Raw genomic sequence first — 21,543 nt, 5'->3', positions numbered from 1 at the left:
AATCAGAATTATATCTAGAGTTCATAGGGGATTTTAAAAGCAAGAGGAGGCTGGCCATTCGGCCAAAACAGAACTGCGTGCATATATATATATGTATATATAAGTGCTCATATATCTATCTACACAAAAACAAGCTCACTGAAACCACTTCCAAGAAATCTATTAGCTAAGGGATGCCGGAAAAACATTCAAAAGATAGAGAAGAAACTCCCACTCGGCTGCCATCTCTCCCATTTATAAACATAAATCCATCATACATATATGTATATATATATATATATACCAAACAGCTGGACTGCCCCAAAGAAAACCCTCACATACCGCCATTCATAACCCTAGAAGAAGAAAGAAGGGAGGAAAAACTTGCCTAATAAACCTGCCAAGACCGAACAGCAAACTGAAAATCGCCCCTGCTCTGCACTCTTTCTTCCCCTGCTCAAGCAATTTCCTCTGCCTTCCTTTGCTAGCCGAACGCCAAACTCCCTCTATTTCCACTGCCTCTCTTTGATTAGACAATGACTTGGGAACTCGAGAACAAATGATATTATCTAGAACCTACCCCTGCCCGATCAATAGTGCTCGCGTTTAGATATACATATATGCACACACACTTTATATAACCACATACATAAACACGGCATTACATATCAATAATAATGTTAATAGCAGAAAATACAAATAAATTAATAATAATAATAATTTCAATGATAATATAGTAGTAGAAATAATAATGATAATAATATTATTAATATTGATATTAGTATGCATACACAGTATAATTAAAATCCACTAACACATGACAAATTTTAATTAATAGATCTAACACCTTAAACTATCAAAGCATAGATAAAAAAAAAAACTTAAAAACAGTAAATTTCGGGTCACTACATATTTTGTGTCATTGCTCCTTTGCTATATAATAAGTTTCTCTAAGTAGTTGATGCAATTAAGCTTCTCAAGCCATCTTCAGCTTCTAAAACAAATTAAAGCATTAGAAAATGAGAAGCAAACCTAGTTTTGGAATACCTTCTTAAATCCTTATGTGTTTGTTCCCTCATTAAACTTAAAACAATGGTATGGCTGTACATATAATCCACCTTTGCCTCATCTAATACCTTGCTTATCCATTGAACTTGATTAGAAATATCTTTAAAAAGTAATTGAACTCCATGGACTGCACACTTTGTTTTGTATATGTGAGGATAACTTCCTATTATCATATCACCAGCAAGTCCATAATTTCAAACATCGTTTATGATAATTTGAACTACATTCTTAAGTCCAATCTCTTTAATAACAGATACAAGTGGATCTTTGAGAAAAGAACCACTCTTTTTATGACTCGACATTTCAAAAGACTTTAAAAAGATAGACCATTTCAGAGAATAAGCAACCACATTGATAAATGAGCGACCTTTTATGTTTCTCCAAATATCAGACATTAATGTGCATCCTAATAAACTCCACGATCCCTTCACTTTAGCTACATAATCTTCAATCATTGTTTTGCTATTCATCACTAATTTAGTTCTTAGAGTAGAATAACTTGGTAACAAATATCCAATAACAAAGTTAGAAATAGTCTTAATCATCTCAATAAAAGCAGGTGTTTGAATAACATTAAAAGAAATATTATTTTAAAAAATACTGAGCTATTTTCATGTTCACTATATCCTTATCCTTTTTGTTGTATATGATAGGTATTGAAGTTTATTGTAAACTTGACAAAGTTTGTTACCTAGTTCCATTCTCAACTCCATTTAATTTGACACTTTCAGTAGATAATTTTGCCTTTTTACTACCACCCCCAATAGCAATAATAGTTAGAGTATGTACCTCATTTGACACACTTGGACAAACCATAACATCATGCTCTGTTTGGCTAGATAAATGTAATTTTACTCTAGATATACCACCAGGATACTTTTTTTTTTTGGTAAAATTTACATTTGAATTGCTGGTCCAGATTATCAGCATACTCCCAAAATTTATCTCTTTGTCTCATTTCCTACATATAGTTTCATTTCATTTACTAATATGCATAACCATTAATTAACAAAAATTAACATGTATAAACAGAAACAAATTTATCAAAAATTATATAATTAAGAAAAACAAACAATAGATTTAACCAACCTACATTGACGCAAGATAGCATGAAAAAACTCAAATGCCACAAAAAAATAATAGATTCAACTTCCAGAACAAATTGATAAAGCTATGTTGAAATACAACATAACTTCAGATTCAAACATTATCAAGTTAGGCCAACATTAAAGCAGCCAATTAAGTCCAAGATAAAGACGAAGAATCAGCATAGAAAAATCACTTCAAGAAATGCCGAGAAGAGCACAAAACAAGGAATAAAACGAAGTAATTGAGAGGTCATAAGTGTTTGTCACCCTAGAAAAGCGAGATAGGGGAAATATAACAAAAATGTGAAATGAAAAAAGTATTGCATAGCTAAAAGGTTTGTACGTCGTAGAATCAATATAGCTTATTGGCTCAGCCAAGTGAAATTTTCACAGACAAAGAGACAAAGAGGAGCTTTCTGGTGAGAGATAGAGAGAGATTGGACTTGATGAGGATTGAGGAGTGGGAACAAAGTCACCAACAACAGAAACTCCAGAAGGAAATGTGGCTGGCGATTCATGGCAATGAGAATAGCTTCTTGGAGAAGTCAAATTAAAAAAAAGATTAACTTTGGCGGACTTGAATAACTTCTTGGAGAAGCCAAATTGAAAAAAAGATTAAAGGGACAATTGAGGAAACATGTGGGTTGCGTAGGCAGAGGCGCATGGCATGGCTGCATGATTGCGTACAAGCAATGTAACACGGAGTATGGACAGGGACTGAAGCAATGTCAATGAATTTTTTTAATAGAATTTTTAAAAAAATTGTTTATACACGTTTTAAAATTTGTAGCCTTAAAAGTCGCGTATTAATCTGAATATTTCAAATAGACGTGAGTATAATACTTTTCTAAAAAATACGGAATAATTCGCGTATTAGTCATGAATTATTCGGTTGATTACTAACAAAGGGTTAAGAGTAATATAAAGCTCGAGGGCTTTTACAAAAAGATCAAGACATAGCTCTAGAAAAAGGATCGCCCCGATTCCTCATTCATGGTGATCCATCCTAAAACATGGAGTATCCTTGACAGCCGTTTGTGACGAAGAAGATACACCTTGAGTTGGAGACCTATCCCCTTTTAGCTTCTCTACTACAAGTATTTGGCTAACCAAAAAAACCATCAGAGTATCCCCCCAAGTACCTCACCTCTGCTAGTGGCATTAACTCTAAGGGTCTCAACTGTCTCACCATCATTTACAACTCTGACTCTAGAATTGCCTTCGCCCTTAGTCTCGGGCAAGGACCCCTTTTTGGTTATGACTCCGAGCCTAGCTTGCATCAAGGCACCAACACTAGGCAAAGGGTTAGAAAGTGCCAAGGCTCGAATAACACCTTCCTCAACTTCCCTTTGGATTTTAGCAACCAAGTTACTAATCACCAGCTTATACTCTAGGTCTTCTTCTAAAGCCATGACATATTCCTCCACTAGGGCTTGGGCCTTTGAAACATGTATCATGTGATGTGCCCAAAATACAAAAGAAATACTAGCACCATTTGTTTGATAATAAAATTCATCACAAACAAGAAAATACCAGTTTTGATTCACCACACTCTAAGATAGAAGAAGAAGAGTGATAAGAATCAAGTAAATTCGCTACTAAAGAAATGAATTGTTTAAAAAATAATTAGGGTAAAATGCTCTCTGCACTTTCTTGACAAAATGTTCATGCCAAACATTACAAGATCACACATATAAATACTAGTCTTAGAACATCCCTCCAAGCATGGATGACATAATAATTAAAGCAAAAGTATAAATTCAAATGTGGAAGACATAATAATCAAAATAAAAGACAAATATTTAAAAGATACCCAAAAATCTGCAAAAGATGCCCCAAAATTTGCAATTCTTGCTCCACCTAATGAGTACTAACCACCAAACTTGAAATGGTCATAAAATACAATTGAAAAGTCGAAAAAATGTCCATGAATATAGGAAGTTGTAGTTGAGATTTTGAGTTTTCTATTGACATATGACATGTCTCATGATTCCAAGCCATTCAAAAACTATGAAGTTCCAAAATTATCCCTCTGATCAGTTTCGTGACTAACCTTCCAAGTAAGTGAGCAATGTGATTAATTTGTACTTTAACTCCTTTACTATGAACTCTAACTCCTCTAAATAGGTTAGAGCTTTTCCAATACATCGCTCAAGTTTCGTTTGAAATTATTTTCAGCCCTTAAATGAATAATTGACTCAAAACTTAGAATTACAAGCTATTAAACAATCTTTGTATTCGCATCTTTACCATTTGCATCACCATGGCATCCCTAATTCCTTGGCTTCCTCTTTTTCAATGTGCAAGACTAACTGCCTTGTAGGCACTTTCACCGACAAAGCTTTGGGAGCTTCTTTCATACGCTAAGGTTGCAAATGAAGATGAAACAAGAAAATAGAAATGGAAATGGGACGTGAAATTTATATGGAGTAGGAGGAGGGTAACGATGTGAATTCCAAGGGGAAACTTAGCCAATCAAGGATATATATGAATCAGGGTCTTTGACACTTAACGAGTTGTGTTTTTTTTAAAGAAATAATTTTTAAAGTATATGAGCAGAGTCAAAGACATGACGGGCATTGGCAATATGCGCATTTGTTCAAAATAAGTGTGCGTGCGGGCGTCCCAAATCCCATCATTCCCTTCCTTCCTTATGGGTTGCATCGTCGGCCGGCAGACGGTCACATCAATTAAAAGATAATTTTAAAGTATGAAATAATTATTATAATTTTGAAAAATTAGTTCACTGTCCAGCCAGCCCTATTCATTAATTCACTGTCCTGCACCCAATGGGACACCACTGATCTCAACGATATCTGCTGCGACGAGAGCTTGCAATTGACATCATCTGCGATGGAGGAGGAGGAGGAGGCTTCCCTCCACGTGGTGGTGTTCCCATGGCTGGCCATGGGCCATCTCGTCCCCTTCCTCCACCTCTCCAAGTGCTTGGCCTCCCGCGGCCACCGTATTTCCTTCATCTCCACCCCCAGAAACCTCGCCAGGCTCCCCAAAGTCCCCTCGAAACTTCTACCTCTGCTCCACCTTGTCAGCCTCACCCTCCCTCACGTCGACGGCTTACCAGACAAAGCCGAGTCTTCCATGGACATACGGCCCCAACAAGCCCAGCTCCTCAAGATCGCCTTCGACTTGCTCAAACCACTGCTTGCCACTCTGCTCCAGACCCTGAGCCCCAAGCCCGATTGGATCGTCTACGATTACGCTTCCCACTGGTTGCCGCCCATCGCCGCCGAGCTCGGCATCTCCCACGCCTTTTTCAGCCTCTTCACCGCCGCAACCATGGCTTTTTTCGGACCGCCGTCTTCATCATCGTCGTTGTCGTCTACGATGGTGAATACCAGAACGACGCCCGAGGATTTTACGGTTGTGCCAGCGTGGGTTCCCTTCAAATCCGACGTCGTTTACCGCTTGCACGAGGTCAAGACTTTCGTGGAGGTGTCGTCGGGGAAAACGAAAAACTCCGGCGTTTCCGACATCGAAAGATTCGCCGTGTCCGTCGGCGAAAGTGACGTTGTTCTGTTTCGATCTTGCGCCGAGTTTGAACCGGAATGGTTTGATCTGATTCACGAGCTTTACCAGAAGAAACCCGTTGTTTCTGTGGGATTTTTACCCCCGTCGGTGACCGGACAAGAGGAAAAGGACGACGATGGTGACGAGAGATGGATCGAAATAAAGGGGTGGTTGGACGAGAAGCGGGCCAACTCGGTGGTCTACGTTGCGCTTGGAAGCGAGGCGACGCTGAGTCGAGACGAACTAGGCCGGCTGGCTCTTGGGTTGGAGCAGTCCGAGCTGCCTTTCTTTTGGGCACTGAGGAAGCCGCCGGAGTCGGATCAGGAGGCAGTGGAGATGCTGCCGGAGGGGTTCTTGGAGCGGGTCACGGCGGAGAATCGGGGGAGGGTTTACGTGGAGTGGGCGCCGCAAGTGAAGATACTGGGTCACGCCGCGGTGGGGGGGTTCTTGACTCACTGCGGGTGGAACTCGGTGATAGAGGGGCTGAGTTTCGGGCGAGTTCTGATACTGTTTCCGGTAATGAACGACCAGGGGCTGAATGCGAGGCTGCTGGAAGGGAAGAAATTAGGGTTGGAGATACGGAGGGAGGGCGAAGACGGGTGGTTTAGCAGCGAGTTGGTGGCGGAGACGGTGAGGAAGGCGGTGGTGAGTGAGGCGGGTGAGTCTCTAAGGGTGAAGTCGGCCCGAGTCGGAGCTCCTCTGTTTGGGGACAAGGAGGTCAACCGCAGCCATGTAGACAGGTTTGTGCGTTTCTTGGTGGAGTGGAGAGAAAGAGGATAAAAACTCTTTTTTAAACATTTTGTAATCTCTTCCAAGTTACTTGACCCGCCAAGCTTTCGTCTTTAATTTATAAAAAGCTAGAAGAACTCTTGTTGCAACCACCTACCCAACAAGATTTAAGGCTTCTGATCTGATTGTTGTAAAATATAAAAATGAAATTTATTATAACGCTTATAGTAATCATCTCATCTCATCATACACACATGAAGCTCAGCCAAATATGAATGAATATCTCGACAGATGGAAAAAAGCAGCACACAAGGGGCGGGGCTGAAAGACATAAAAAAACAATTATGCCATAAAAAGCAACAGATAGCAGAATATGCTGGGTTTATGGTTGGTAAAGATAAAAACAATTATGCCATTCAAACCATCGAGTGATTATTACACCCCCCTGGGTTGAAAAATTGCCGCATGATACAAAGAGAACCTATCTATACAAGTTGCTCGAGTGGAGGAGGTTAACATGTTTATATATGTATATATATATATATATAATAAATACAAATGACTGGAATAGAAAACGACATACAGCTATGTCTAGTACATACATTTCTGCACTAAATAATACAATGTACAAGAATTTGTCAAGTTCCCTCGCCGCGAGGGCAATTTCACCGACACAAAGAGAACAGAACTGAATTTGCGAATGGTCATAGGCTAGCCAGATTGTAACGCGGAAAAAGGGAAAGTCCCAACTAGTGAGCCCACCTAAGTCTTGCTGGCGACAGTGCCATGACCCTTTTTACCATCTTCACACCCAAGACAGTCACAGAATTTATGACTGTTTCAGAAAGCCGGTGAAGGGGGCTTCAACAACATCCCTGGATGCAGTAGGCATCACTTAGAATTCTTCATTTTAGTAAATTGTCACGTATGAAAAGACATAATGGTCATAAAAAATTGCATGCAGAACCATGAATATATTTTTTTTGTGACCCTTCTTTTTTCCAGTTCAGTCTTTATGCTCAGAATGAAGTAAGAGTTGATTCGCAGTTTAATGGTCAATCTGATTACCCAAACTATATATGATATGTTTATTGCTTAGCCCAATAAATAACCTCATTCTCAAACAAAATATTTCCAGTAGTTCAGGCTTTACACCTAGTAGTAGTTTATGAAGGTCATTGCTATTAACTTCTGTTAAGAGCTTTCAATAATTTGGCGTCAATTCAATCCTAACTATAAAAAGCGGTTCATTTTCAAAATTTATTGTATGCCTAAATATAAGCAAAATCTAATGCTAACTATAATATAATTAAAAAAATCCTATTCTAACTATAATCATTTCAAAAATTAAAAGATAAAATCTAACTAAAAGACAAAGATAATGTCAAGAACCTAATGTTTGTATAAGGGGTTTCTTGGTATTTTTGGCATGGTTGTTGCAGCAGTTGTACTGTAACTGTCAGAAGATAAGTAGTGTGATTTTGTTTTATTGGATTTATCCGGTGGTTTGTGTCTTATTGTTTTATCCTTCATTTGTTGGTTATTTAGTTATCCTTATCCGATGGTTATGGTCAAAGTAGATTTGAGTCTTGGTCCTTATATTTTTGTTTGTTTCAGGATAGTTGGTTAGGTAGTGTGTCCTATTTTTAAGAAAGTGGATTGTTAACCCTCAGAACTGTATGTATTGAGTCCTATTTTGCTGGAAACATACAAGATTTTTTTTTGCTAAAGTTTTATCATGGTATCAGAGCAATAGGCGGTTTTTCCTAAAAACCGATACTACCATTCTTCGTGTCCTTAAGCCTTGCAAACTTGGACTACTGCAAGATCAGATTCTACCCAATTTTTTGACCCCAAGAGATCAAGCAAGAGTCATCTAGAGATCATGTCTACCGCAATAGAATCTAGTGGTACATCTGAGGCACTTGTTACAACAACTGTTAACGGAGAGAACAAATGTACAACTCAAATCAGAGAATTACAAAATATCTAGGCAGCCTATAGGCTAAATAGTAAATAATATTTGAAATGGTCCCAGCTGGTTCACACATTTTTGAAAGGAAGAGGCAAGTTGAGCCATTTGCTCGGCACTAGACCTAAAAAAGGGGATCCTACATTTGAGACTTGGGAAGAAGAAGACTCAATAGTAATGTCTTGGCTATGGAATTCAATGCTTCTGGAGATAAGTGACACTATCATGTTCCTAAACAAAGCTCAAGAAATTTGGGATGTTGCAAAGCAGGCTTACTCTAAAGTTCGAGATGCAATCCATATTTTATGAGATTAAAACAAAAATCTAAGCTACAAAACAAAAAAATCGGTCAATCACTAAATACTCCAATCTCTTGCAAACTTTATGGCAGGAGATGGATCATTATTAGTGTTTCAAGATGACTTGCAATGAGGATGCAGCCTTTCTAAAAAGCTTTGTTGAAAAGGACATGATTTATGAATTTCTTACTAGTTTAAATATCGAGTTTAATGCAGCGAGGTGTCACATTCCTAGGGTTACCTAGGGTTGTGATTGGAATTGGGGAAAGAAATCAGAATTGAAGAATTGAAGGAGGGGGAGAAATCACTAGAAAATGGAGGGAGAATTAGAGAAGAAACGAGAAAGGGATAGAGAGAATTAGAAATATAGAATTTTCATTTCATTACACATGATACCCATCCTCTTACAATTGGCCTTGTTATAAACATAGCTAGTTACTTAACTAATTTCTAACAGCACCCATGTGCTCCTAACAAATTGCAAGATTTTCCCAATAAACTATTATACCCTATTACAATAATGGCCATCTATTGCTCCTAGGGTCATGACAATTTTCCTAACTTAAAAGGTTTCTTGTCCCAAAGAAAATTATTACAACCAAGCTGTTGTTTCTTCATCCAATGCCCATCTTCACCAACTAGTTTCTTTGCCTTTCCTTGTTCTTATCTCGTATTTCCCTCTTCTTTTGCTTTCTCTTTTCTTTTTCCTCAATAGTAACAAAACTCTAACTTGCTGCAACACCAAGTCCAGCCATCCACTTCTTCCCTATTGCCATTGAAAATGGTTCCAATTGAGCTGTCACTCCTGCAACCATATACTCATTGTAGCCTGACAATTGAGCTGTCAGTCCTGACATTTTGGTATCAGAGTTGTTCCTAGGCCACCAAATTCAGTTTCCTGTGGAATTTCACCATGGCTGATGGAACTTGCATGAAGCAGTTTGAAGCTCAGTTGCAGCAGGTGAATCCAACTATCTCCAATCTTCAACCTTGTGTTAACTTGCTGGAAGCAGGATCCAGTAGAAATTACAATGCAATCCTTTCATTTGATCGGAGATTTGAAGCTTCTATGGACGGCTTGGCAGAAGACTGGACGGATTCATGTTGACGTTCTCCAAAATGCCTCAGGTTAGTCTTTCTACAGATTTTCCTCCTAAGGAGTGATCTGATTCGATTTTACAAGGAAGTGGAACAGATCTTAGAACAGCTGGTTCTTCTGAACTAGAAATTGAACTGTGGAAGAAAATGTACTTGAAAGAACAGTAGAGAGGAGGCAGGAGGTACAAGCTACATCTAATCAGCCTTACTTTCCATTATCGAAGTTGGAGATTCCAATGTTTGACTGTCAAAATCCTAGGTCGTGGGTTCGACGGTGTCAAAAGGTACCTTGTATAATATACCAGATCAGCAAAGAATAACTCTAGCTTCTCTGCTTATTTGAATGATGTGGTGGATGTGTGGTTTCAAGGAAGGATCTGGTTACAAGATATTAATGGACTGACTTTGTGAAGGACTTTTGTGAACAATGGTGATAGAAACATGACTGATGTTGTGGAAGAATTTAATAAACTGAGGCAGGAGAACTTTGTTCAAACTTATTAGATGAAGTTTGAGGAGCTTATGTCCTTGATGCAAAACCTTAATCCCTACCTAAGTGAGACATATTTTATCTCAAGTTTCATTAGTGGCTTGAGCGAAGAATTGAGGCCTACAGTTAAGATGCTATAGCCAAAGACTGTAAAACATGCGCTAGATCACAGGAACTCACTGTAGAAGCCTTAATGAAGAAGTAGAGAATTCATATAAGAGGAACAAGTTCAAATTCCAGTCAACAAGGAAATCATCTAGTGGCAGTGAATTGTGGATTTACCAGAGAGGCAGCCAAGAACAATAAGAATTTCAAGAATTCAACAGTTCATCCAACTGTTGTTACAAATCAGCCAACAGGAGGAAAGTTTGGCAATGTGGAGCAACGTATGCAAGCCAGTTCATGTTATAAATGTGGAGAAAAATACATGCCGGGACACCAGTGTAAGAGGCATTTGTTACTGTTGGAAGGAGAAGAGGAAATAGAAGAAGTGGAGGAAGTTCCAGCAGTTGAAACTGAAATTGAAGAAGTAGATAATGGTGAAATATCACTGCATGCTCTAAGGGGCTTAGCAAACAGCAAGATTACTAAGGTGGAAGGGAAGGTACACATTGATTGACAGTCGAAGTACAAACATGTTTTGGGACGAGAATACAACCAAGAAACTAGGTTGTGGGCTTACAAGCACTCAACCATTATCAGTGACTGGCCAATGGCAGTAAGGTGATCAGCAAATTCTCTTGTACTGACTTTCAGTGGGAAATGCATGGGGAGAGATTGACTTGAGGTTATTGAAACTTGGTGCTTGTGATATAGTTTTGGGAGTGGATTAGAAGAAAACAGTCAGTCCAATCGGCTTTGACTTCAATAAATAGGAAGTCACTTTTGAGAAAGATGAAAGGAAGTTGACTCTTGCAGGCAGCCTAGATATGGGCTTATGCAAGATGATCACAAGGAAAAAGTTGCAAAGATATTGAAGAACAAGCTGGCATAGATCCCATACAGGCCATTGACGAAATGGAAGGATCAAATGGAAGGATCATAGGACCAATCTGGTGAGTTATTGGTGAATGTCAGCAGCCAGTCTCAACCAAAATGGGAGGTACAAGAACTTGACTCTTTACACATGCTTTTAGTAGAGTATGAGGACCTCTTTGTAGAACCTACATCCTTACAGCCTAAAAGACTATTTGACCATGCCATCCCACTAAAACCTAATACCGAATCTGTCAATATTCGGTCATACTGTTATCCACCAATTCAAAAGACCTAAATTGAAAAAATAGTTAAAGACATGTTAGAACTCCATTCAACCCAGCCATGGTCCTTTTGCTTCACTAGTGTTACTTGTCAAGAAAAAAGATGGCTCTTGCCAATTTCGCATTGATTACTGTCAATTAAAGGCCATAACAGTCAAAGACAAGTTTCCCATTCTCATTATTGAGGACCTTTTGGATGAACTCAAACATGCTACTGTTTTTACCAAACTTGACCTAAGATCTGGTTATCATTAAGTTCGGATGAGACTAGAAGACATTCCTAGAACAACCTTTTGTACTCACTGTTGATATGCATTAATATTTCCTATAAATATTCCTTGTAATTAGCTGATTACTTGTTGTATTTAGATGATACTACTTGCTGTATTAGATCAGTTAATCCCTAAAATTAAGGGAGTTGATTGAGGTTCTTGTAAATATATATAATCAAGAAGGCTGTAAGTGATTCTCAAGCCATATTACACACCAAATATCCTCTTCTAACTCTCACTAATGGCATTATGAATTTAAAGTTATGCCTTTTGGTCTAACTAATGCCTTGGCCACTTTTCAAGCTCTCATGAACTAAAATTTTTAACCCTATTTACGAGAATTCATCTTAATATTCTTTGATGATATTATTGTATATAGCCCTACCTTTGAGCAACATCTTAACCACCTAAAAACTACATTTGAGGTTCTTAGACTTAACCAATTTCATGTTAAAAAGCAAAGTGTGCATTTGCTCAAAGGTAGGTGGAATATTTGGGGCATATCATTTCTGATCTCAGGGTAAGTTTGACCCTAAGAAGGTCACTGAAATGCTTTCTTGGTCGAGACCTACTAATGTAAAGGTTTGAGAGGATTTTGGGACTAAACGGATATTACAGGAGATTGTTAGAAATTATGGAGTTATTAGTAACCCCTGATAGAATTGTTTATGGAGGATAATTTTAATTGGAATCCTCAACCTGAAGAAGCTTTTGTTAAATTGAATCGGCCATGAGTGAAGTTCCAGTTTTGGCTTTACCAGATTTTAATAAACCTTTTGCGCTGGAGACTGATGCAAGTAACTTGGGAGTTGGGGCTGTACTTATGCAGGAAGGACGGCCACTAGCCTTTATAAGTCAAGCTTTAGCTCCTAAATATTTGGGGTTAAGCATGTATGACAAAGAATAGTTGGTTGTTTTAATAGTTGTCGATAAATGGAGGCATTATTTGGAAGTTAGTCGGTTTATTATTCGAACTGACCATGAGAACCAAAAATAATTGCTATAGAAAAAAATTGCATACCCAACTACAAAGGAAGGGGATGACTAAGCTGTTGGCCTTTGATTATACCATCCAATACAGAAAAGGAAAGGAAAACCTAGCTGCTGATGCCTTGTCCCGATGTTTTGAAGAAGGAACTACTGCAACCATCACTTTTATTGTTCTTGACTGGTTACAGGAGGTGACAGCTAGCTATGAGTTAGCTGACTGGTCTAAGGAATTGCTGGAACAATTGACTATTGATTCTTTTAGTAGACCAGGTTATACAATAGCTAATGGATTAATTAGGTTCCGTGGAAGATTGGTGATAGGCATTGTGATCAACTCAAGGGAAAAATTCTGCAATCTTTCAATGGATCACCTTTGGGAGGACATTTTGGTATTCGAAACACTTACCACAAGATGAATCAGTTATTTTATTAGCCACATTTAAAGAGAAATGTGATAGATTTTCTGATGGCTTGTGATGTTTTCCAACATTGTAAGTATGAAACAATGGCAACTCCTGGTTTATTACAGCTATTAGCAATGCCTTTACAGGCTTGGACAAGTGTGTCTATGGATTTTGTAGAGGGATTACTGAAATCAGAGGGCAAAAACTGTATTTTGGTGGTGGTGGATCGATTCACTAAATTTGCCCATTCTCTACGTCTTTCACATCCTTCTACAACTCAAGCACATGCCAAGACATTCTTAGATCATGTTGTCAAGTTACATGGAGTTCCACAATCCATAGTTTCTAACAAAGATAAGGTTTTTACAAGCTTATTGTGGCATGAACTTTTTAAATCTTTGAGCATTAAATTGCATATGTCTACCGCCTATCACTTAGAATTAGATGACCAAGTGGAAAGAGTAAATCAATGTTTGGAGACTTATTTTCATTGTCTCTATTTTCTACGGCCAAGGGTTTGGCATAGATGGCTTTCTTTGGCCCAATGTGGTACAATTCTTGCTATCACAGTTCCATTAAAATGTCTCCTTTTAAGGCTTTATATGGTTATAAATCTCCCATTTTACCTCCCACTTTGGGAAATACATCAGTAGCTGCTGTTGACACTTATTTATAGCAATGATAGGATGTATTACAGGTGATATGAAAGGAACTAGCAACTGCTCAAAACAGGAGGAAGCAGTTTGCTAATCGAAGACAAAGTGAAAGGGAGTTTGCGATGGGAGATATGGTATATTTTAAGTTGAAACACTCCCATCAATGGGCTCTTACTCACGGGCAAGTTTCCAAGCTAAGTCCTAAATTCTATGGCCCTTTTCCTATTGTAGCTAAATTTGGAACTGTAGCTTTCAAGCTCCAGCTGCCTCTTGGCACTCAAATTCATTCGGTCTTCCATATTTCACTACTTAAAAAATCAATGGGAAGACAACCAGTTAGTCCTTTGCCATCCTTTGTTCTTGATGCTCCTCCTATAGTGGAATCGACCTTCATTTTGGACAAAAGAGTCGTTTTCAGGCATGCGACTCCCTTAACACAAGTTTTGGTTCAGTGGTCTCACTGCCATCCTGATAATAATACTTGGGAGTATTTACTTGATTACTCAGTTTCCTCAAGATGCACACTTTCTCTCCATTTCTTGAGGATAAGAATTTTTTTTTTTTTTTTTTTGGGGGGGGGGGGGAGGGAGTGTAAATTGTTAGGAACCTAATGTTTGTATAAGAGTTTCTTGGTATCTTTGGCATGGTAGTTACAACAGTTGTATTGTAACAAGCTATTCAAAGTTGTACTTTGTATTGGTAGCTTTATTGGTGCCAAACTTAACCACCTAGATTAGTATAAAAAGTTAAAAACTTAATCTAGCTGAATGAAAGAGGATCGAAGATACATCTGGTATTTCATGTGTCCAACTACCCCCAAACTCCTAGATACATATGGTATTTAACGTGACCTTGTTGAAGAAGTTAGTAGGGGGCCATGTAGTGAGTACAGCCTTGCCCTCCCCACTCTCAGATCCCTTAGAAGCTGCAGAACCCGTAGCAATCCTTGACCAAAGGATTATATATTGACATGGAGCCCCTATCACACAGGTGCTGGTGAGATGGTCCACCCCACACCTACGAAACAACACTTGGGAGTATCTCTCCAACATGCTCAAACAGTTTCTAGGGTGGCAAGAATTCTCTGACCTTCTTATGGACAAGAAGCTACTAAAGGGGAGGAGGGGGAGGGGGGGGGGGGGGTGTCACGGGCATGCAATTGTAATAAATTTGGGGATTAATTGATTGTATTGGGGTTTAGTTGATGATAGGCAGGAAGAGCTATTTGGTAGTTAGGCTAAACTTTTAAATTCAAATTCTCCACGTAAAGGTTGAACAAATGGGCCTTAGTGCCACTCTCAGGAGTCAGATCAGTATATATACATGCTGATTCCGTGCCCCAAACCATCGAAGATCAATGTACAAATTCATCTCTCCCGCCTAATTCTCTCTCTCTCTCGTCTATTCCCTCTCAATTCTCTTTGTTTCCCCTCCTCAATTTCTCTAATTCTCCCCAATTTGAGGAGAATTTCCCTTGTCAGATTCCAACTCTGACAATCCAGTAGGCTGCAAATGGGTGTATATAGTGAAATACAAGTCTGATGGGTTATTGGATAGATACAAGATCACATTGGTGGATAAGGGGTATACACAAGTTGAAAACTTTGAACGAAAAGCTTGAATATTTTATTTACATGCAACTCTAGTTATAGGGTGGGATATTTACAACTTTAGGAAAGATTATAATAGGAAAGATTACAATACAACACATTAGGAAAGTATCCTAATTTGAATTTGGGAAACAATCCTAAACAAGATTTAGAAACTTCCTAAAACCTTCAGCATTCTAGAAGTAGCCACAACTAGCTTCTTTCCTTTTTCTTGAATCTCCTTACGCCAACTGATGAGAATCATGGAGGGCCGACTAACAATGATGCAATTAGACAAGTCAACCTAGTCAACCATGTTGGAATTGGATGATTGACAAGATTTGTGCATAAAAAGGAATGGTTGTTGATTAACTGGTTGATTGAAAGATTTGGGCGCATGATTGATTAATTGATTGACAAGATTTGAGAGCATAAAAAGGAATGGATGATTGATTGATTGCCTGATTGATTGATTGAAAAGATTTGGGAATATAAAAGGAATGATTGATTAATTGACTAGATCTAGTTATTTATTTATTTTCTATGAAATTTAGGATTTTTATTAGTTTTCAAGTAGAATTAGGATTTAATTATTTGCCTATTTAAGGGCTTTTCCATTATAAACATTAGATAGAGATTATTATGAATTTTTGAATTTGAGATATCCCTCTCTTCAATTTTGTTCTTCAATAAACAAAACTTCGAATTTATGAAAGGAATGATTCCTTTGTAGCGTTCAAAACCTGAACTTATCAAAGATCTGGGCAGTCTTTGTGGCGTTCAACAATTCTTGGTTCTTGTTTCCACATAATCAACAGGTCTAGATTTTAATATAGTCTAGGTTCTTGGTTCGTGAATCAATGGGTCAGGAATTCTTTGCCTTCTATCCGATTTTGGCTTTTCTGGGGTTCGTTTCAATCTTTTGTGGGTTCCTTTGGCCTTGTCCCATCGTGGGTTCATATCAGTTGATATCAGAACTTTAGCTCTAAAATCGGCTATTTATCTATCCTTTTTTTTTTTTCATTCTTATATCATTTAAAAAACACAAAAAATATTCACATCCTAAGGTTTTGTTCCATCTTTTGATTCTACGTCACATTATCAGGAGCCTTGTTATTCAAAATTCCTAGAGTCATCCATATTAGAAAGTTAAAAAAAATAATTTTTTTTTTTCTTTTTGTATCTGGTTCCGTTATTTTTGTTATTCCTCACATTTCGTTCTTGAGTCATTTTGATTGATATTTCTTAGTCATACAAAAAAAAAAAAAAAAAAAATGCTTGAAAGTTTGCAAGCTTTCGGGGATGTGACTATTTGTGACAATGCCTACAAGCTGATCCTTCCAATTCACGATTCGAGGACGAATCGTCTTGAAGAGAGAGGGAATGATGAGAATCATGGAGGGCCGACTAACAATGATGCAATTAGACAAGTCAACCTAGTCAACCATGTCGGAATTTGATGATTGACAAGATTTGCGCATAAAAAGGAATGGTTGTTGATTGACTGGTTGATTGCAAGATTTGGGCGCATGATTGATTAATTGATTGGTTAATTGATTGACAAGATTTGAGAGCATAAAAAGGAATGGATGATTGATTGATTGCCTGATTGATTGATTGAAAAGATTTGAGAATATAAAAGGAATGATTGATTAATTGACCAGATCTAGTTATTTATTTATTTTCTATGAAATTTAGGATTTTTATTAGTTTTCAAGTAGAATTAGGATTTAATTATTCGCCTATTTAAGGGCTTTTTCATTGTAAACATTAGATAGAGATTATTATGAATTTTTGAATTTGAGAGATCCCTCTCTTCAATTTTGTTCTTCAATGAACAAAACTTCGAACTTATGAAAGGAATGATTCCTTTGTGGCGTTCAACAATTCTTGGTTCTTGTTTCCGCATAATCAACGGGTCTAGATTTTAATATAGTCTAGGTTCTTGGTTCGTGAATCAATGAGTCGGGAATTCTTTGCCTTCTATCCGATTTTGGCTTTTCTGGGGTTCGTTTCAATCTTTTGTGGGTTCCTTTGGCCTTGTCCCATCGTGGGTTCACATCAGTGCCAACACTCTTCCTTAAGTTGGTGAATGAAAATCCATCATTCCTAGCTTGTATACTAGATCTTCAAATCTTCTAGTTGCCAATCCTTTTGTTAGATGGTCAGCCACCTATTTTTTGGATGAAACATAGGGTATTTGAATTATACCTTTCTTAAGTTTTTTCTTTATAAAGTGCCAGTCGATCTCCATGTGCTTAGTCCTATCATGCTGTACAGGATTATGAGCAATGCTTATAGCCGATTGGTTATCACAAAATAATCTAATTGGTTCATTGACAACAATCTTCAAGCCTACTAGCACAATCCTTATCCATAACAATTCACATAGGCCGAGTGCTATAGCCCTAAATTTGGCTTCAACACTTGATCTTGCCACTATGCTTTGCTCTTCACCAAGAGACCAAATTCCTACGTAAAAACATGCAATATCCAGTAGTAGACCTCCTATCCCCTAGAGATCCAACATAGTCTGTATCTGTATACCCTTCTATATCCAAAGAACCACTTGCTCTAAATAGGATTCCTTTGTGGGTTGTTTTCAAGTAGTACAATATCCTTCTCACAGCCTGCATATGACTCTTAGTAGGACAATGCATAAATTGACTTATTAAGCTCACTACATAGGCTATATCTGGACTGGTATGCGACAAGTAAATCAATCGCCCTACTAACTTTTTGAGCCAGCTTGATTCTTAGAACCTGCTGTTCATCCATGTCATTCATGTTACAATCATGTCATCCACATAAACCAATAATGCAATTATCTTTCCCTTCCCTAAGTGCTCGAAAAAGAGAGTGTGGTCTCCTTTACTCTGCTGGTATCCCATAAGCTTCATGCCTTTGGAGAACCTATCAAACCAGGCTCTCAGTGATTGCTTGAGGCCATAGACGACCTTTTTTAAGTCTACATACTTCACCTTCTTTTCCTTCCTTGAATCCTAGTGGTTGTTCCATGAAGACCTCTTCTTCTAAATCAATATGAAGAAATGCATTCTTCACATTTAGTTGTTGTAGTTTCCATCCATAGTGGACTGCCAAGGCTAATAGAATCCTTACTGTGGTCATGTTAGCTACCGGAGCAAAGGTCTCCAAGTAGTCAATCCCATATGTTTAGGTGTAGCCTTTGGCTACCAATCAGGCCTTGTATCTTTCCAACGATCCATCTGCATTGTAATTTAAGTTGAAAACCCATCTCCAGCCCATTGGAATCACTTCCTTTGGCTTAGACACTAGATCCCATGTGTTATTCTTCTTTAATGCCCTCATTTCCTCCTGCATGGCTAGCTTCCATTTTTGATCCTTTAAGGCCTCATCCACCAATTTAGGGATACCAATTGTGTTTAGAGAAGTCAGGAAGCTTTTATGTTTCTGGGACAGTTTGTGATAAGAAAGATAGTTGGCTAGAGGATGTAGAGTGCATCTTCTAACTCCTTTTCTAAAGGTAATAGGGATATCCAAATTAGTAGAGAAAGAATGAATAGGATTAAGGGGGAAAACCATTTAGGAACCTGGCTGGGAATCAGAAACTGATCCTGGCTGAGGTCTTTGAATCAGATGGCCTACTTGATTAGGGCTTTGGTAATCACTTGGAACAACTAAGTGATGATCATTATCAGAAGAGAGGTTTGAAGCAGTAGATGGAATAGGATTACTTGTTGGTTTTGATATCGTGAGAGGGATTAAGTCCAGACTAGGAAGAGTTGAACCTTGGTCACCAATCAAGTGATTATCCCCCTAGAGACCAAGGTTAGTAGGACCAAAGAAAAATTGAGATTCAACAAAGGCCACATCCTTCAAAACAAAAAAAATTTCCTAAAAGGATGATAACATTTGTAGTCTTTTTGGGTAGGAGAATAACCGAGGAAGAGACACCTAAGAGCCTAGGGTTTAGCTTGTCTTGAGCCTGCTGAGGAATGTGGACGAAGGCTACGTAGCCAAAAACTCTAAGAGGAAGAGGGGTATGCAAGCTGATGGAAGGAAAATAAGAAGAAAGGCACCAGAAAGGACTGTGAAGACCAAGGATCATAGATGACACCCTATTAATTAGGTAGGCTATAGTGAGGACTACCTCTCCCTAGAAATTTTTAGGAACCTTATGATGGTGAAGGAGAGTATATGGGGTAGATTGATGCAAACACAAGTATATGGGGTAAACTGATGCGGTCACCAATCAAGACTCGGCCCAAGGCCGACCCAACCCAAACTTAGCAACCTAGAACTAGCCCAAACTGTAAGGGAGCAGTAGCGAAACCTCATAAGTTTTATGATTCTATTTCATGTTTGATTAGGGTTTTATTCCTATTAGGATTCTAGTTGGATGATTCTAGTTGGATTTTATTTACAAGTATTAGATAGATTAGCCAAACTCTATAAATATACCTAGAAGTTAGGGGTTGTCATCAATTTTTATTTAATAAATTCCAGCAAACCAATTCAATTTTTTCTAACAAGCAGCTTCAGTTCTTGTCCTTGGTTGAGAGTCCAGCTTTGCTCGTTGAAATTTGAACTTGAAACTTATTGTTTCAAGGGTTTCTTTGTATGTTTTCTTTACACATGCATTACACTGAAAGTGAATCACTGAAGGTGTTTCAAGGGGGAGAGCGTGAGTGAGCCACTGAAGGTGAATCAAATTCCAATGGAAGAGCAGAGATTGTTGGAGGAATTTCATGATCTGGTTCCTGAGGAGTTGCCTAATGAGTTACCTCCTACGAGGGATATTCAACACCACATTGACTTGATTCCTGTTGCTAGCTTGCCTAACCTACCACACTACAAGATGAGTGTAAGGGAGAATGAGATTTTACATGAGCAGGCAGAGGAATTGTTGAGAAAAGGGCACGTTCAGACTAACATGAGTCCAAGTGTAGTGCCAGTATTATTGACGCTAAAGAAAGATGGGAGTTGGAGGATGTGTGTTGACAGCAAAGCCATCAACAAGATTACTATTGGGTACGAGTTTTCAATTCCTAGACTCGATGACATACTTGATCAACTTGATGGGGTTGTGGTTTTTTACCAAGATTGATCTCAGAAGTGGTTATCATCAAATCAAAATTCAACCTGGAGATGAGTGGAAGACAGCTTTCAAGATGAGAGATGGATTGTTTGAATGATTAGTCATGCCCTTTGGACTAACCAATGCACCGAGCACTTTCATGAGACTAATGAATCAGGTACTACGTCCTTTCATTGGTAAATTCGTTGTGGTGTATTTTGATGATATTTTGATATATAGTAAGTCTATTGATGAGCATGTGGGGCATATTCGGGAGGTGTTGAGTGTGTTGACGAAAAACAAACTTTATACTAATTTGAAGAAGTGTATTTTTATGAGTGAGAGCTTGTTGTTCTTGGGCTTTGTTGTAAGCAAAGAAGGCATAAATGTAGATGAGGAAAAAATGCGAGCTATTAGAGAGTGGCCAACCCTTAAAAATGTCAGTGATGTGAGGAGTTTTCATTGGTTATCAACTTTGTATAGGTGGTTTATCAAACACTTTAGTAGTATTGTGGCTCCAATTACTGAGTGTTTAAAGAAAGGAAAGTTCCATTAGGGTGAAGAAAAAGAGCAAAGTTTCGCCTTGATAAAAGAGAAGTTATGTACTGCTCCTGTCTTAACTTTGCCAAGCTTTGACAAATTGTTTAAGGTTGAGTGTGATGCGAGTGGAGTGGGTATAGGTGCTGTGTTGTCTAAAGAGAAGAGACATATTGCATTTTTTAGTGAGAAGTTGTGTGAAGTCAAAAGAAAGTGGTCTACTTATGATAAGGAGTTTTATACAATGGTGAGGGCTCTTAAAACATGGGAACATTACTTGATTGTCAAAAAGTTTGTTCTTTACACGGATCACCAAACTCTTAAATACTTGAGTAGCCAAAGGCAGCTGAGGAGTGATATGCATGCTAGATGGTTTGCTTTTGTTGATAAATTTCCATGTAAAATTGTGCATAAGTTGGGACAGCATAATCGAGTGGCGGACACTTTGAGTAGGCATGTGGATTTGATTAGGACCCTTAGTGTTGAGATTGTTGGGTTTGAGTGCTTGAAAGAATTATATGTGACA

The 21,543-nt window shown here is 38.2% G+C and overlaps 2 protein-coding genes across 7 annotated transcripts in view; one reads left to right on the top strand and one right to left on the bottom strand.

Annotated features, from left to right (window-relative positions):
* The first annotated feature begins 4,898 nt into the window (after window positions 1-4,898).
* LOC127807332 (UDP-glycosyltransferase 91C1) lies at window positions 4,899-6,569 on the top strand. The gene has a single exon (XM_052345075.1). It carries the CDS (start codon window positions 4,989-4,991, stop codon window positions 6,441-6,443), a length of 1,455 nt encoding a protein of 484 aa, XP_052201035.1. The 5' UTR covers window positions 4,899-4,988; the 3' UTR covers window positions 6,444-6,569.
* Window positions 6,570-6,799: 230 nt separating this feature from the next.
* Window positions 6,800-21,543, bottom strand: part of LOC127807331 (BEACH domain-containing protein B) — a 146,506-nt gene continuing 131,762 nt past the window's right edge. For all 6 annotated transcript variants that reach the window (XM_052345072.1, XM_052345071.1, XM_052345067.1 and 3 more), the window contains one exon: window positions 6,800-7,267. The gene's annotated coding sequence lies outside the window, so the exon portion shown is untranslated. The remainder of the gene's footprint in view (window positions 7,268-21,543) is intronic.

This window comes from Diospyros lotus, chromosome 8 (genome assembly GCF_014633365.1).
Source record: "Diospyros lotus cultivar Yz01 chromosome 8, ASM1463336v1, whole genome shotgun sequence".
Classification (NCBI taxonomy): Eukaryota; Viridiplantae; Streptophyta; class Magnoliopsida; order Ericales; family Ebenaceae; genus Diospyros; species Diospyros lotus.
This window is presented reverse-complemented; position numbering and strand designations above follow the sequence as displayed.

Coding starts and splice junctions, on each gene's coding strand:
- LOC127807332 (XM_052345075.1), top strand. CDS start 4,989: ATGGAGGAGGAGGAGGAGGCTTCCCTCCACGTGGTGGTGTTCCCATGG.